We start from the raw sequence: 15495 nt of genomic DNA on the forward strand, positions 1-15495 counted from the left end.
ATAGACAGTGTGACAGATCTCTAGGCAGATCCCGTTTTCTTACACAACAGTCTGCCATCTCCTCTACGATAGTACAGCTCCATGCCCCTCTTTTTCAAAGTATTTTTTACAATGACAACCCCTCATTTTGAGAGCATTTGGGAGCCTGGATCCTGTGAGACCCTTCATACATTACCCTCTTGCCCCGAGCCTGAGCCTTTTGCACAATTAATATTTGTACTCACACACAGTTGTTTGCTTGCACAATGGCTTCTTTCCTTGAACATTTTAATTGGGGTTGAGGCAGAGGGGTTTGGGTTTTGTTTAAAAAACCCAAAAGCCAGCTGTTGGAATAAAAATATCAATCTGCTTTCTCACAAAAGCTTGTGGCAGTTATTAGTCGCAGTGGAGGGTCATGGCACAAGCCTCAACTTTCTTGTGAATACAGTCTGAAAACCAGGCTCTTGAAGATACAGATAGTATATCCTTTCAAGCAATAATGAGTGTGAGAAATCCACTGTTCTAGGATCTGATCTGCCAGTTTTCACTCTCTCAGCATGGATATCCTCTTGGAAAATATATTCACTGACTAAGGACGCAGTGTCACCCAACAGTGTCTCTGCTTGGGGATAGAGAAATCTGTTGCACACAGGAAGAAGAGGAGGGGATGGGAGTGAACTCCCCTTTAGGGCGGTGCTGATCTGTCCTTGTAGGTCCAGGGAGAGAAAGGCAGAGCCCTGTCCTCTGCGACACAGTCCTCTTCGCCTGGTGGCCGAATCTTGAGCGCTGCCTTCAGCGGTTGAGGAAGAAGGACTTGATGCTCTGGAGGATGTGGTACTTCTGCTTCTGCCTCAGCTTTTTGCGGATGATGGGGATCCAGACAAGCCCGCAGACCAGCAGCATGAGGCCAAGCGAGAGGAAGGCTGGCCCACACAGTTTGAACACCTCCTTGGTCGTGTTGTTCATGCCTCCTCTTTGGTCTGCGGTGAGGCAGGTCAGGCTGGTGAGAGCCACTCCAAAGAGGAACACGGCTCCACCCACTGAGATGACGATAACGGGCTTGTGGTAAATGTCCCACTTGTTCTGGTGAGGAGCATTCCAGGTGGACTCACTTCGCGAGCTGATGCACAAGGTGCTGGCTGTTTGGCTGGGCAGCAGGTCTTTGTACTCAGGGGACTTCTCTCCCTCCTCTGTTTCTTTTGGCTGGGTTTCCATGGTTACCTGTTATGCGGACTCAGGATGTTAAGGCCTAGAGAGAGAGAGAGAGAGAAATAGACCAAGGAGCAGGTTATTTGGATAGTTGTATGCTTCACTCTCACCCAAACTCTTGGGCTAAGATTTATCTACATAACTAATGGGTGTGACTGGCTCATGAGCCTGGATGTTCATTGTGTCTGTCACAGGCCCAGTTTAGACCATGAGGGAAGGTCAGCCTCACTAGTTCTGAGCTTCCACATGTCCTTTCTTGGTAATAAGGGCTCTGGCCTCAGTTCCTATGACAACAAACATACATAGTTCAAGTGGTGAGCCTGCTGTGGAAATCCACTCAACACATTTCTGGTACCAAACTATTTTCCTTCCCAGCTGGGTCAAGGAGAACCTGTCATTGAGAATTAGGAGCAGAAGCCAGATTTGCATAGTCCTAAATGGAAAGCCCTTGTGATAATGATGGGAAAATCTTATCACATTCTGAAGCAAAACTGTTTACAGAGATGACTAGCTGGCTATCGTAGAAATCCTCATGGAATTGTCCCGCTTCATTCACTCACTTTTTATGAGGCATCTACATGATGCTATAAACCAAAGATTGTCACTCTGTTTCTTTCCCCTCTGTGGTTCTTCTGTCTTTTCTGAGACTGCAAAAAAATGCTGACTTCCCCCCTGCCTCCAGAAGTATGGAAACTGAGCCCAATCTCCACAAGTGTAAGTGCCCTTAGCACTATTCCTCTGGCTTTCTGAAAGGACAGGATATTGACATGCGCATTGTCAAATGCCACCTGAGGCAGCCGTCTCACTCTGCCTAATGGTAGAGCCCTGGAGTAGACCCAGGAACCGCCCACCTGGAAGCAGCTACAATGAAATCAGATTGAAGCATGAGCATCTGACCTACACTGATTTGCTAGACTACGGGCAGGATTAAACTAAGGGCCCATTTGCACTTTTGTTCATCCCATGATTTCAAGTCACAAATCTGAGAAGTTTTAGTATTGTCTCACCACTTTCCCCAGGAAAAACCCACTGTTTACAGTGGTACCTCGGGTTAAGAACTTAATTCGTTCTGGAGGTCCGTTCTTAACCTAAAACTGTTCTTAACCTGAGGTACCACTTTAGCTAATGGGGCCTCCCGCTGCCGTCGAGCGGCCAGAGCACGATTTCTATTCTCATCCTGAATCAAAGTTCTTAACCCAAGGTACTATTTCTGGGTTAGCACAGTCTGTAACCTGAAGCGTCTGTAATCCGAGGTACCACTGTACTGCTGAATCAGAACAACTGCCAATTGGGCTTCCCGTGGGTTGTTTTTTGCTCCGATTCAGCCGTAAAGAGTGAGTTTTTGTGGGAAAAGCTCTGGGGCAAAAAATAGCTCTTAGACACAGAGCTCTAAAGCGCAGACCATACCTGGAAAGCATGGTAAGCGTGGATAAGCCCTTTCTTGTGCGCAGAAACCTCTGTTTTTTGCATTGCTGTCATCTACATACAAAGGTAAGAATCAAGTACATTGCCCTGCCCACTTTTGCCTTTGGCCACACACCCCACCACTGGCCTGTGGCCCCCAGAAGGTTTATCTCAAGAGTATGTGGCCCTTGGGCTGAGAAAAGTTCTCCATCCCTGCTGCAGCCCATGAAACCAATTCTTTCCTGCTAGCCTTTTGCCAAGCAAAGTTTCCATCTCTTTTGTTAGTGGTGCGTAGGTGCTGTAGATGAACTCACCATGGGTAAGGATTGTTGGCTTAGTCAAGTCACTGTTGGACTGAAGTTCAATTCCTGGCCTCTTTGTGCTTCTGGGGAGACATAGAAACACATACAGGGAGCTTGATATGCAGCAGAGGGCTGTTACAGCTTCCACCATCCATTCCTTGATAGCTGTGTAGATATTGTGAGTCACAGCCAAAGCCAACTACACGCTATCTTCTAAAACTGCAGTTCTGAGCAGCCCTGCCCTGGAAACAGAATGCTACATCCAGCTGGTGACAGTAGGACTGGAGTGCCAACATGAATAAAATTGGGGGGGGGGGTAAGTAAGCCCCACTCCAGATAATGAATCACAATATGTGGTGAACACACATTATTTGAATGGCAATGCCCATCAACTTTCTGTGGGGAGCTGGCCCCTTCAAATATTTTATTGGGGGAGGGAGTAAAGTGACCTCAGCCCCTAGGAGCTGTCTCCTATGCCATAGGACAGGGGTCCCCAAATGAAGGCCTGCGGGCCGCATAAGGCCTGAGGGACTCGTTTTTTTATCTGGCCCGCGGTGACTCCCGCCGCCCGCTGCCGCCACCTGCTCTTACCAGCGCTGCGCTGGTTGCCCACTTCCAGGTCGGAGGAGCACCGGAAATAGCTTGTGCGCATGCGTTATTTGCACATGTGCAAGTGTTATTTCCGGTGCACACCTGGATCGGAGGAGGCCCGTGGAGCACAAGCTATTTCTGGTGCTCCTCTGACCCAGAAGTGCACTGGAAATAGTGTGTGCACACGCATATGGGCATGCGCTCCCCTGCCCTCTGGCCCACCGTGCGATCGGCGCTGGAGACACTGGCCCGAGGCGCGGTAAGTTTGCTGACCCCTGCCATAGGAGGACCAGAATACAGCATCTTCACACTCCTTTTCACCCCACCTGCACTTACATGCTCACTTTAAAGCACTCAAGAACATTCTTTGCTCTCCTGGCAGGTACCCCTCACCCTGGAACATGAAAGATTGCCCCAGCAGCCCCTATATCATCATCATCATAGATGCCTCTGGGAGTTCCCATTTTCCAAGACAAGCAGACCTGCTTGAGATTGCAAGCTGTGAGGAGCTGGCCAGGTTTCCTGGGGGAGAAGTGGTAAGTTCAGCATTCTCAAAACAGGCAAGAGCAGTGACTGGATAGAGCAGTGATTGGATAGATTTGCAGTTGAAACATCTGGAGGGCATCAGGTGGACGAAGGCCAGGTGAAAGGCTTTCTCCGACAGTCACAATGGGATCACCCAAGCCTGCCCCAGAGCCATATGTGCACTGGTGTTCCACTCATGGCTGCCACCCAGAGGCGGTGCCAGGGCTTTGCATGGCTTTGCTGACGTAACAGCCACACCTGGGTCTGTTTCACTTTAATGGTGCAGCTCGCCAGGTGGCTGCTTTGTGCCTTGAGAAACCGAGGGAGACACACGCTGCTTACACATCACACATTCAAAGCAATTTAAAAAATGCATTTCCCTTCAAAAATCCTGGGAACTGGGATTTGTCAAGGCTGCTGGAAATCATAGCTGTGCGAAGGGTGGAATTATAGTAGCGGGATTCTTTTGGCACTGGTGGTGGAAAATGTTATTTAAATATATTTTGCGTATGGAACCACACAACTCGGCAAGAGAACGAAAGGGAGGACCTCCTTCTCAAAAATGCCCAAGGGATTCTTCCCCATCACTGCACCCCCCCCACCTGCTGCTCTTCTGCCAGGGCACACACAATGTCCGTGATATAATTAAGATGATTATACAGGCTAAGGGAATGAGAAACCATGATAGGAACATAGATGATGATGACGGCTTTAACAGGGAGCTGGTGTTTTGAAGTGTGTTTCTGTGGACCAGGAACACAAAGGATTTGTTCAGTCCAGTTGATGTGCATTGTACTCTCTGTTCTATTGAGCCTGTATTTGCACTGCAAAATATTCCATTTCCTGGACATTCCCTACTTATGAACAGGAGATCCCTCCATTGTCCATTCTACGTAAGAGAAGTCCTCCCACATATCACAGACATATTTTGGCTTATTGGTCTGTCTGCTGCTCGCGTTTTATACCATATTGTGCTGTCTTTTATCCCCCAACTCCTGTTTAGTGTTTTCGCTAAGTTAGGTGCTCTGAAAGGGCAGGATAGCAAATCCTCAAATAAGTAAATATCCACAATTTGCAGCCCTTTTTCTTTGTTTGTCTTGAGGAACTAGAATGAAACACACCGAGAGGGAACTTAGGAAGAGGGGGGGGGCATAATTCAAGGGGACTAGAGCACACAATTCTGACTAGAGTTGATCTTTTTTCATTTAAGCAGCCTGGCACCAGTTCCCTCTGCCCTCATTAATTCAGTATCATTGTAGAGTATGAGTTGTTCAGTGCCATGCAAAATGGTTATGCAAAGAGTCTGGCAAGGTTGGTTTTTATCAGCAGGAGACTGATCACACAAACACACACCCTGCGCGCACACACAATTGCACTGATCAAAGTGGTCAAGTGGGCACATATGGGGTGAGGCAATTTCACAGGTAAACTGGTCCCAAGTTGCTAACATGCCTTTACATTACACGTGTAGTTCGACAGCCAGCCCTTAGTGTGCCCTGGGCAGTTGTACTTACGAGCGATTTCCCTTTTCCTTTGTGGGGATCTGCAAAGAGTTGGTTTGCGATCCACTCCTATTCTTTACATGTTGCTGATGTGGTGTCTGATAACCAACCGAGAAGTGTCAGACCACCTTGAAAAACAAGGAGTCTCCTTGTTGTATGGACTTGATGTGCCAGCCATGAGATTATAAGAGACATCCATTTATATCAGGGATGGGGAACCCATGGTCCTCCAGATGTTGTTGGATTCCAACTCCCACCAAGCCCAGGCAGCTTGGCCAGTGGTCAGAGGATGATGGGCGCTTTAGCCCAGCATCGTCATATGGAGGTCCAGAAGTTCCCCATCCCTGACTTACGTGGGACTGTGACTTTCACCAGTGATTTCCTTTCTCCCCTTAGCCTCCCTTGGCATAGTCCAGTCTCAATCTCCAGTCTCACCTCATTTTCCTAGCGGTATGTTGAGCAACAAAGGACACAAATTATGCAAAAAGCAAGAGACCCATCTTAGCTGCACCCCATCCCAGTGTGAATGGGCCTCAACTTCTTCTCCTGCCAGTTTCCCCATAGGGAAGCCAGGCAGGAAGATCACACCACCCTCCTCTCAGCCAGTGCAGCCCTGCCTTGATCTTCTCTTTGATCCTGGTTTCTTCCTGGAGCTGTTCTCACTACACCTCCCTTCCCACCTGCCTTCTGTTTCTTGAAGGAAACAGGAAAGAATTGAGAGTAAGATTCCTCCTCTACTGGTCAGCACAAGCCTCTGCCTCACCTTCTACTGGATTATAGCTTTCGGGGGATGCCTACCTAGATCCTTTGGGTAGATCTTGTGGGCAAATTTGTGGATGTCGGCTGCCCAGTGCCATCTCGCTGGGAAGTCTATTGTTCTTGCCAGCTCTGCTACAGTGGTCGAAGAAGTGTGCACTGTGCCTTGGGTATGTGTGTGAGAACGGCTTGAACTGAGCCCCAAACACTTGGACAATTGAGTAGCGTAACCCCTTTCAGGTTTCGGATTGCAGGCCTCTTGAATCACACAGGCCCAGCGTTTATTTGCTAGACTTTTTTTCAGCAATGCAAAGCTGTGAAATATGCAAAACCTTGCCTCGAGACTGGAAGCAAGCCTGCAAACTGGCTTCGTTAACTGGTGGTGAGCGGGAGAGGCAAGCCACATGAAGTGGGCTTGTGTTTCAACCTCCCTCCATCCCTTTCTGCTTGGCATTTTACACTCCCACAATCTCATAAGCACCTAGGGAGACAGGAAGCACCAAGAGTCTCTCTTGTAGCATTCTGACCTTTCCAGAAACCCTTTGCATGATGAGAATGCCTGGTGCCCCCTCCCAAGCCTTCTAAATGGTGTGTTTGTGGGCCCCCTTAGTGGCCTGGGGCTCCTGATACTGGCCTGATCCTGATGACTTTTAGTGCGGCTGGCTTTTAGTGCAACTAATGATGATGACTTTTAGTGCGACTTTTAGTGTGCCCCAGGGGAGGTTTCTGTAAGAAGTGGAGGGAGGGGACCTGGGGAGTGGCTGAATCCACCCCCACTAATTCCACACCCCTTTGCGAATCAGAAAGTCAAATCCGCAGACATCCTTCTGCCCTGTGTAGGTTTCTCCACAACTAGAGCCAAAGAGCAAGGAAGGACCAAGTTTCCTAATGCATCTGCCTTGGATTTGAAACTGTTTTGATTTGTGAAATTGCTCTATATTTATATTGTTGATATTTTTAAAATTGTTAAATGGCTTTAAGTCGTTTATTAGAAGTGAATAAACGTGGGCAAGTGGCAGCATAACAATCACAGGGATGCCCTTCTCCTGGCATGTGTGGCCTGGCACCTGATTTTCCTGGTCTACCCCGGCCAACATCTCCCAGGTAGGGCTGGGAGAGGTCCCTGCCTGGAACCCATAAGAGTCGCTGCCAGTCAGGGAAGAAGATAGTCTGACTCATCAGGCAGCTTTGTATATTCCTCTGCGTGAAGGAAGTAGCAGCTCAGGTCCACTGAGTTCGAAGGAAAGAGCCATTGGCTGAGATGAAAGCAGGTGAGAGCTACCCAGGATGACCTGAGCAAGGCCGGGATGATCTGGAAGCCTTCCCCTGCAGAACCACCATCATGGGAGCCAAGGCTTTCCAACAGGGAGTGCCCAAGTCTTGGAGCTCAGGCAGCTATCCACCCTCTTCATGACAGCAGCTGCACTATTCCTCACTCTCCAGCCCAGGATGCAGCATCTCGCTCCATTCTGCTGCGAAAGGATGATATTTACATCAGGCAGGATTAACCTGACTATGCAGTTCTTGCCTGGCAGGGGACTGAGCATCTGAGTCTCGTCGCAGAAGCGGGGCTGCCACACCCACCCACCCACCCAACCTGTGCAAGTCAGATCTACAGTTCTGTGCTGGTTTTCTCCCTCCCTCCGGCCCCCAGATCCACGCAGTCCCCACACATCTGCTGAGAGACACAAAGGTAGGCTACGTGGCCAGTCTGCCAGACTCCCTTTTCTGGGTGCCTCGAGAAAAAGTGCTCATGCCTTTCCTGGGGAAACTTCACAAGTTCCCAGCTCCCATCACGAGTCCTTTTTATGTGGGGTGGCCGCTCCAGTGCGCAAAAGGTTTTGCCTCTGATTATCAGCATTTTTGCCAGAGAGAATATGGGTGGGACTCAGACCTGTTTATTTCATTCCCAGCCTCTTTCAGCCTGTGCAGGGAGTGACTATTATGCCAACTTCAAGGTCCATTTATTTAGCTCCAGGCAAATGTGAAAGAAACCGCCCAGCGGAGATCTATTCTGAGGCGGGAGGCACCTCCAGCTCCTGTTGGGTGCTGAAAATTCAGAGCTTGGGATGCAAAGCTCAGCCTCTGGGATCCAGGGTACCCCCCCCCCACACCCTCCAGCTCCCTGCCACAAAAAGAGCCCAGGCACCCAGTTCCAACAGAGAAAGTATTTCTACTTACATGACCAGAGGCTCCCTGCAGTTGGCTTGCTGCTCTGCTAAGGCATGGAATGTGTCCTAAGTGGATGTTGCGATTTCCCTAAGTAGCTTAGCTTCCAGGCTCAGATAACCCCCCTCTGATATCATCTGCATTGAGTGGCTCATAAAACCTGGAGCATGTTCCAGCTCAGATGAGCTCACTCACTCAGCAGCCAATGGCTTGCCTTAACCCTTCGCTGGCCAAAGCTCCAGCACATGGGATGAGCCTACAGGATGAGCTGCTTTTGTTTAGCAGACAACAGCTGCATGGGCCATGGATGCAGTACAAAGGAAGGGCAGGAGTGGATTGTGGTGCCGGAACAGGTTGGGCAAGAGAAGGAGCATCAGTAATATGTGGGTGGGGAGTGGTTCTGACAATTCAGGATCATTGAATGTGAACCCACATTCTCCCCTTCCTTGCATGTATTCTAATCTGTGGCTTTCACCAAATAGGCAATTTTCCAACTTTGTACCTGTTTCACATACCTGGGTCCAATAACTAGTGTTTCGAAGCTAAAGGAATATAGATAGGTTCAGTGGCATCGAAAGAAATTCAGTTCAGTGAAACTTATCTGGAACAAAACCAAGCAATTATGTCCATCTCTAATATTTTTTTATTGATCTGATGTATTTACAAGCCACCTTTCAGGACAAGGGTGAGGAATCTTTTTCAGGCCAAGGGGTGCATCCCCACATGCTAGGACCAGGAGGGGCCAGAGAACCATCTGTGTTCTCTGTCCAGACAAGAAAGATGCCTTATCAGAGTTTAAGGACACATTCCTGGCAGGCAAAAACATTTGGGGGCAGAGCAGAGTCAGAAAGGGATGCAGTCAGGGGAGACTTGTAGGACCACATTTGGGCCTCAGGCCTGAAGTTCCCTAGCAATTTTCGGGTAGGAGTGAAGAACCTGCAGCTCTCCAGGTGTAGTTGGACTGCAACTCCCATCAGTCCCAGACAGCATGGATAATGGACAGAATCCATGAGAGCTGAAGTCCAACAACATCTGGAGGGCCACAGGCTGGTTGCCTCACTTTTAGGGTAAAAGCTATGCAAGCTTCATTGCACCCTCCAGGGCTATCCCATAACATGCCAAATGTGGTTGGCCCACTTCAGTTAACGTCTGAATAAACCCTTTCTTTCCTTTTTTTGTTATTAATAGAATCAGTGGGGGTGGAGATATAAAAAGAGGAGGGAAAGCTAATGTACCAACACCTTGTTTCTTGCAGTAAGCCCTGTGGGCCAAAATATGTGAAGAAACATTGCCAAATGCATTCAAACTCTTCCAGGATCCCTCTACATGTTAACAGCTCACTCGCCCAGGTACCAATAACTTCTGCTTCCCACTTCAGAACAGATGCACTTTAGGCACCAGTTATGTGTGGAAAGCCAGCTGCCTCCTGTTTCCCGAGCATCCAATTTATTGGAAAGTTGGTCAATATAATATAATATCCCGCTACAAACTGGATACAGAAGCAGATGAATATGACTAATTACCTCCTGCCATAAGGCAAGCCGGTAACAAATGTAATTCTTCTCTGCTCTTCCAGCAGTGCACAGAAAAGTTATATGGCTAGTTGTGTTGGTCTTCTGCAAACTTTGGGGACAATTTTATGATGTATCAAATTCATCTTACCATCAAGAGATGGGAACATGATATCCTCTTAGGCGACCTTTTTCCGATCTATTCTTGTAGCCATTTGCCTGAAATATAAACTCATTGCTTCTCAAGCAAGGGACAAATTAGACTTGATGCCAGAGGTGAGTGAATGCATATTCAGACACTTTTTGTTGTTGTTGCTAAAAGCGGGGGGGGGGGGAGTCATTTGTGAGAGGATCATGACAAAGTCGGGCGCTAATTCCCCCAGTGCGACCCACTACACACAGCCAGAGCTACTATTTGCTGAGTGTGAGGGACTGGCAGGACTCTGAAGTGTGGGGGGCAGGAGACCAGGAGAATAAACCAGTGATTTATGGGGTTGGACGCAAGGAAGGAGCCAGGGGAGGAGGGAGAGTCAGGGTAGTCCAAGATGGAGAAAGGCATGCCAGATGTGGGAGAAGAAGACAGGTCAGTAGGCGCCTCTCTTTTCCCTGCCCCACTGTCTCCTAGAACAGGGGTCAGCAAACTTCTTCAGTCGTGGGCCAGTCCACCGTCCCTCAGACCATGTGGTGGGCCAGACTATTTTTTTTTGGGGGGGGAGGGGAATGAACTAATTCCTATGCCCCCAAAATAACCCAGAGATGTGTTTTAAATAAAAGGACACATTCTACTCCTGTAAAAACACGCTGATTCCTGGACTGTCTGTGGGCTGGACTGAGAAGGCGATTGGGCCGCATCTGGCCCACGGGCCTTAGGTTGCCTACCCCAGTCCTAGAACAAGGAGGGGCTTGAAGTGGTAAGAGCAGTGGCACGTTCCATGCAGGAGAAGTCTCAGATTACAGGCATGCAACCCATTAGGAGAGCATATATAAGTGGGCAGAGCAGTAGGGTCTCTCTACTGCTGCAACTGCTCTGCAGGGTCTAGACCAGTGGACATCTGCCTAGAGGCTAGAAGTGTGTGTACTCAGAACACTGTGGAATTCTTGCCAACACAGAATTAGCTATCAAAAATGTGCCTTTCTTGGCTGGAGAGGGCCAGGACACCAAGAAAGGGAAAATGTATAGATACTTGATATAAAGGTAAAGGTAAAGGACCCCTGGATGGTTAAGTCCAGTCAAAGGTAGCTATGGGGTGTGGCACTCATCTCGCTTCAGGCTGAGGGAGACGGTGTTTGTCCACAGTCAGCTTTCATGGTCATGTGGCCAGCATGACTAAACTGCTTCGGGTGCAATGGAACACCGTGATGAATCGGATACCTGCTATAACACTCAGTATCAAGCGAGGAGCTACATTGCAACTTCTATTGAACTTTATAGATTTGTCTCATTTATCTCGTCCAATAATGACAGGTTACTAAGAGGACTGCTTAGGGCAGAGGTTTTCATCCTTTGGGGGTTTACAGCTCCCTTGGCCAACTACATTCTTTCTGCGGCCCCTCTGTGGGGCCCAGGAGCCCAGTTATGTCACCCCTTGCCTGTAGAGCTGGCAGCCCCTCACCCTTTTTTGAATACCCTCCCTTGTGGAGTGTTCTCTCAGCCTCCTCTCTTCTCTCCTCTCCTTGGGAGTGCTCTGGGCAGCTGCCATCCCTGGTCTCTGAGCTGCCCCCTCTGACCCAAAGAGAGGTGCCTCCTCCCACTGCTCCACAGGGGCCTGGGAAGCACCCTCCGGCCAGCCCCAGAAGCACCATTCACAGGGACGCAGACTTATAAAAAATATTGGGGGGGCCCGGGAAAGCTCATGAATAATAAATAAGCTCATGAATATGCAAATAAAGTGGCGCCGCCTCCTCGTGAGCGAATAGGGGAGAGCGTGCTGCGCCTATTAATCAGCTCCAAAGGAAATTGGGTGGAGCTTTTGCTCGGGAGGGAGGGCAGGAGGCATGCAGCCCGCCCCTCCCTGTGCATTTTGGGCTGGGGGAGGGGCGGCGATGGCGCTCTGCTGGAGGGGCGCCGGAGATTATTGGGGGGGCGGAGCCCCCCCAAACGAATTTTTGAGGGGGCTCGGGCCCCCTCAAGCCCCATGGAGTCGGCGCCTATGACCATTCACCTGGGGAGCTTGTAGCCAGGGCTGCTGCAACAAACAGCTGTGCAAGCCTTTGTGAGGCAGAGCTATGAGAGGACATCAGAGGAGGGAGGCAAGGAAAGAGGGGCAGAGGCCAGTGTTGCCCACGGCAACCCTGACCATCATTCAATGTACCCAAGAGTGCCACAGCACACTGGTTGAAAACTACTGGCTTAGGGAGTATTTGAAAGAAGATGGATGCATTTGGGCCATCTGTTGCAACACCATACACTTAAGGCACACAGACATGTTGAAAGAACCATGGCAGTTGTAGTTTGTTAAGGGTGATGGGAGTTATGGCTGTAAGTGTAAGTGTAAGCTACAGTTCCAAGGATTCTCATGAGTGATTAGCTTTGAATGCAGCCACATATTTTGAGGAGCAAAGTGTTATCGTTCTTCCCTGCAACATTTGGGTTTTACAGAGAAGGCTATACGAGGAATGGTATTAATTGGGATAGAGATGATAGGGGGATTATTTAATTTATCTATTTTTATTTAAGACTGTTTCTGTACCACTTACAATAGAAAATATCGTCACAGCAAATTAAAAAACACACATACTGCCCCCCCCGCAAACAAAGTCACTGCTGCTCTCTTGCCTTCCACCCCATCCGTCCCATTAAACATCAACTATTATGACATGGGTGGTGCTGTGGTCTGAACCACTGAGCCCAGGGCTTGCCAATCGGAAGGTCGACAGTTTGAATCCCGACTGTGAGCTCCTGTTGCTCGGTCCCAGCTCCTGCCAACCTAGCAGTTTGAAAGCACATCAAAGTGCAAGTAGAAAAATAGGATCCACTCTGGTGAGAAGGTAAACGGCGTTTCCGTGCGCTGCTCTGGTTTGCCAGAAGCGGCTTAGTCATGCTGACCACATGACCCGGAAGCTGTACACCGGCTCCCTCGGCCAATAAAGCCAGAGTCATTCGCGACTGGACCTAACGGTCAGGGGTCCTTTACCTTTACCTTTACCTTGTATCACGACCCCTAGATCTATCCAATGCTCTTTGCTCTTTCTTGTAGGCTAAATGCAGCCAGTTCCTCTAAGATCTCTTCTTTTGACTTAGGGCTCATTCCGCTTGTTCCGTGCCTAGAAGCATGGGTGTGAGCTGTTTTCCTCTCATCCCATACTTTCTAGGCACGAGTCTGAGCTGTTTTCTGCTTTTCCCACCTGCTTTACTGCTGAATCAGAGCAAACGACAATCTGAGGGAAACCCAGTAGACATTTGCTCCAATTCAGTGGTGAGGAGCGGACTTTCCCTGGGGAAAGTGGCTGGAAATGCGGAGGTGTGAGGAGTGAGCTCTCTGACGGAAATGCTGCAAAGGTTTGTAGGCCTTTTCCCACAGGCAGCAGGTAGTGTGCGCAGGTATCTACAAGAAAAGCAGATGTCTTTTCACAAAGAGGAGATCGGTTTATGAGAAGAAGAGGGGGACAGATAATCTTTGGAATGTTGTTTCTCTGGGAAAAGATATACCTCAGCCTTTGCCAACTATTCTATCTGGGGATGATGGGAGTTGTAGTCCAAAACATCTGGAGGGCATCAGGTTGTTGAAGGCAAGTTTAGATAGTCCTTCACTGTGGCTGCTATAAATAGCCCCAGTGAACACACTTGATGGACTGTTGCCTCCTTTAAGAGTGGTCTCATGCGTACAGACCTGTTTGCTTTATGGGCCTAGGGTTCATGTCATCACCTGAGCAGGGCCCAAGGATGGACTCTTATCATGGTCAATGTACTGTGATGAATCTGTGGGTGCAAGACACTTTAAATTCTGGATCAGGTTAGTGTTAGAATTTAATTAAGGTTGGTGTGTTAAAACTGGTTGCTAGACCTGTGTGTGGTAAGCTGTATGTTAGATGCTTTTAATTCTCCGGAATTAACATGTGTGAAAGAACTAATTTAGCTAGGCAAGCTTCCTAAAGACACCTCACTAATCCCCTGCAATCTACCTGTGTTGGAAACTAATCAACTCAGACTAATTTCCTAAGAGGCATAAGCCTATGGGGCAATGAGCCGTTAGCACAACAGTGGATCAAAGGGGAACTCTGTGGAGTGACAATGGGGTGGGGCCCCTTTCATTCCACAGATACAGCACTATGGGTTAGAAGCTGGGAGGAGGATGTTATGTGACAAGCAGAGAGTAGGAGGCAGAGAAAATGACTGGTATCTGTTTGGTTCCATTGCTGTGCTTATGGGGAGACAAGATCCTCTTGGAGTGTAATGTTGGGGGACCCCTCTATCATAGGCTCGGGTTGTATCTATCTGCATATAAACCATATATCATAAAGACACCACAGTCCCCTCTGTGCCTCATTTCCAAAACGAAACAGGGATCCTGGATAAGCACCAGGAACTCCCTAGAAACTCACACTGCTGCGGAGATTGGGAATGGCATGTAACACATATGATGAGGCCTACTGGATCGGATCAAGCATACATCTAATCCAGGATCTTTTTTACCACAGTGGTCAAATATATGGTTCTGGGAAATGAAAGCGGGCAGCCTTCTCTAGCTTTTGCTGCCCAATAGCTGGGATACAGGGGCACAGGGCTTATCCATACGTCCTCTTGTCCTGCTGTTTTTCCCTGGAGAAAAACACTCTTTAGTGCTCAGTCAGAGCAAATGGTAATTCAGGTTTTCCTCGGATTGACATTTGTTCTGGTCTATCCCTAAAGAGTGGGCTTTCCCTTGGAAAGGAGGGGCACAAGGGGAAAACTTCTTTCTAGGCATGGCACAAGAAGAACTGTGAGTGAGCCCACACCGTCTCTGATCCCAGAGACTGCAGAAATACATACAGCCTCCAAGCAGCACCACACAGAAAGGGACCTAGACATGGGAGGCTCTGGCCATCCCTCCACATCATGGCCGCTCCAAGCAGAGCTGCATGCTCTTTAGAGCTACTCACCACATGGATCAGATTTGCCCCAATGGGTCCTTTCCACATTAGAAGCAGTTGTCTGCTGTGGTGGCTGGTGCCCGAGGGGGGCTGGTTGGGCGAAAGGCAGGGAGCCAAACAACAGGTGGAGCCTGAGCCAATGAGACAGGAAGCCAACTCTGTCTAGTCCCCCCCCCCCACTGAATTCTACAAGGGGAAACACTGAGAAGAAGGAGGAAGAAAATGACAGTCACTGTTACCCTCTGGAACCAGTTGGAAGCAAAAGGGCAGGCAGGCAGTCAGGCAGTCAGACAGCGGCTGGCTGATGGAGGTCGAGATACCCCACATAATGGACTTGCCTCCCCTGGTTGTCTTGACTCTGGGAAACTACATGGAGGCAATCCATGGGGGGGACAACTTATCTCTCACATGCCTTGTGAAGTAGCCCCGTTCACATCCAGAAATCTGCAAGGCCACCACCCAGAACATGACAATCAG

The 15495-nt window shown here is 49.0% G+C and overlaps 1 protein-coding gene across 3 annotated transcripts; it reads right to left on the bottom strand.

The window, feature by feature from the left end:
• Positions 1-250: 250 nt before the first annotated feature.
• Positions 251-8663, bottom strand: PIRT (phosphoinositide interacting regulator of transient receptor potential channels). 3 transcript variants are annotated; one of them, XM_081850453.1, is made up of 3 exons: positions 8450-8649; positions 2907-2977; positions 251-1228 (listed from the first exon to the last, which is right to left on the bottom strand). In XM_081850453.1, the coding sequence occupies exon 3, from the start codon at positions 1192-1194 to the stop codon at positions 772-774; it is 423 nt and encodes a 140-aa protein (XP_081706579.1). In that variant the 5' UTR covers positions 1195-1228; positions 2907-2977; positions 8450-8649; the 3' UTR covers positions 251-771. The 3 variants fall into 3 exon arrangements, with proteins under 3 accessions (XP_081706579.1, XP_081706580.1, XP_081706581.1); XM_081850454.1 differs by lacking the exon at positions 8450-8649 and adding an exon at positions 4613-4891; XM_081850455.1 differs by lacking the exon at positions 2907-2977 and having other exon boundaries at positions 8450-8663.
• Between the last annotated feature and the right edge of the window lie 6832 nt (positions 8664-15495).

Source organism: Podarcis erhardii, assembly GCF_964252035.2.
Source record: "Podarcis erhardii genome assembly, chromosome: 2".
Classification (NCBI taxonomy): domain Eukaryota; kingdom Metazoa; phylum Chordata; class Lepidosauria; order Squamata; family Lacertidae; genus Podarcis; species Podarcis erhardii.

Excerpts from the sequence above, each read along its gene's own strand:
- PIRT (XM_081850455.1), bottom strand. The coding sequence starts at position 1,194 with ATGGAAACCCAGCCAAAAGAAACAGAGGAGGGAGAGAAGTCCCCTGAG.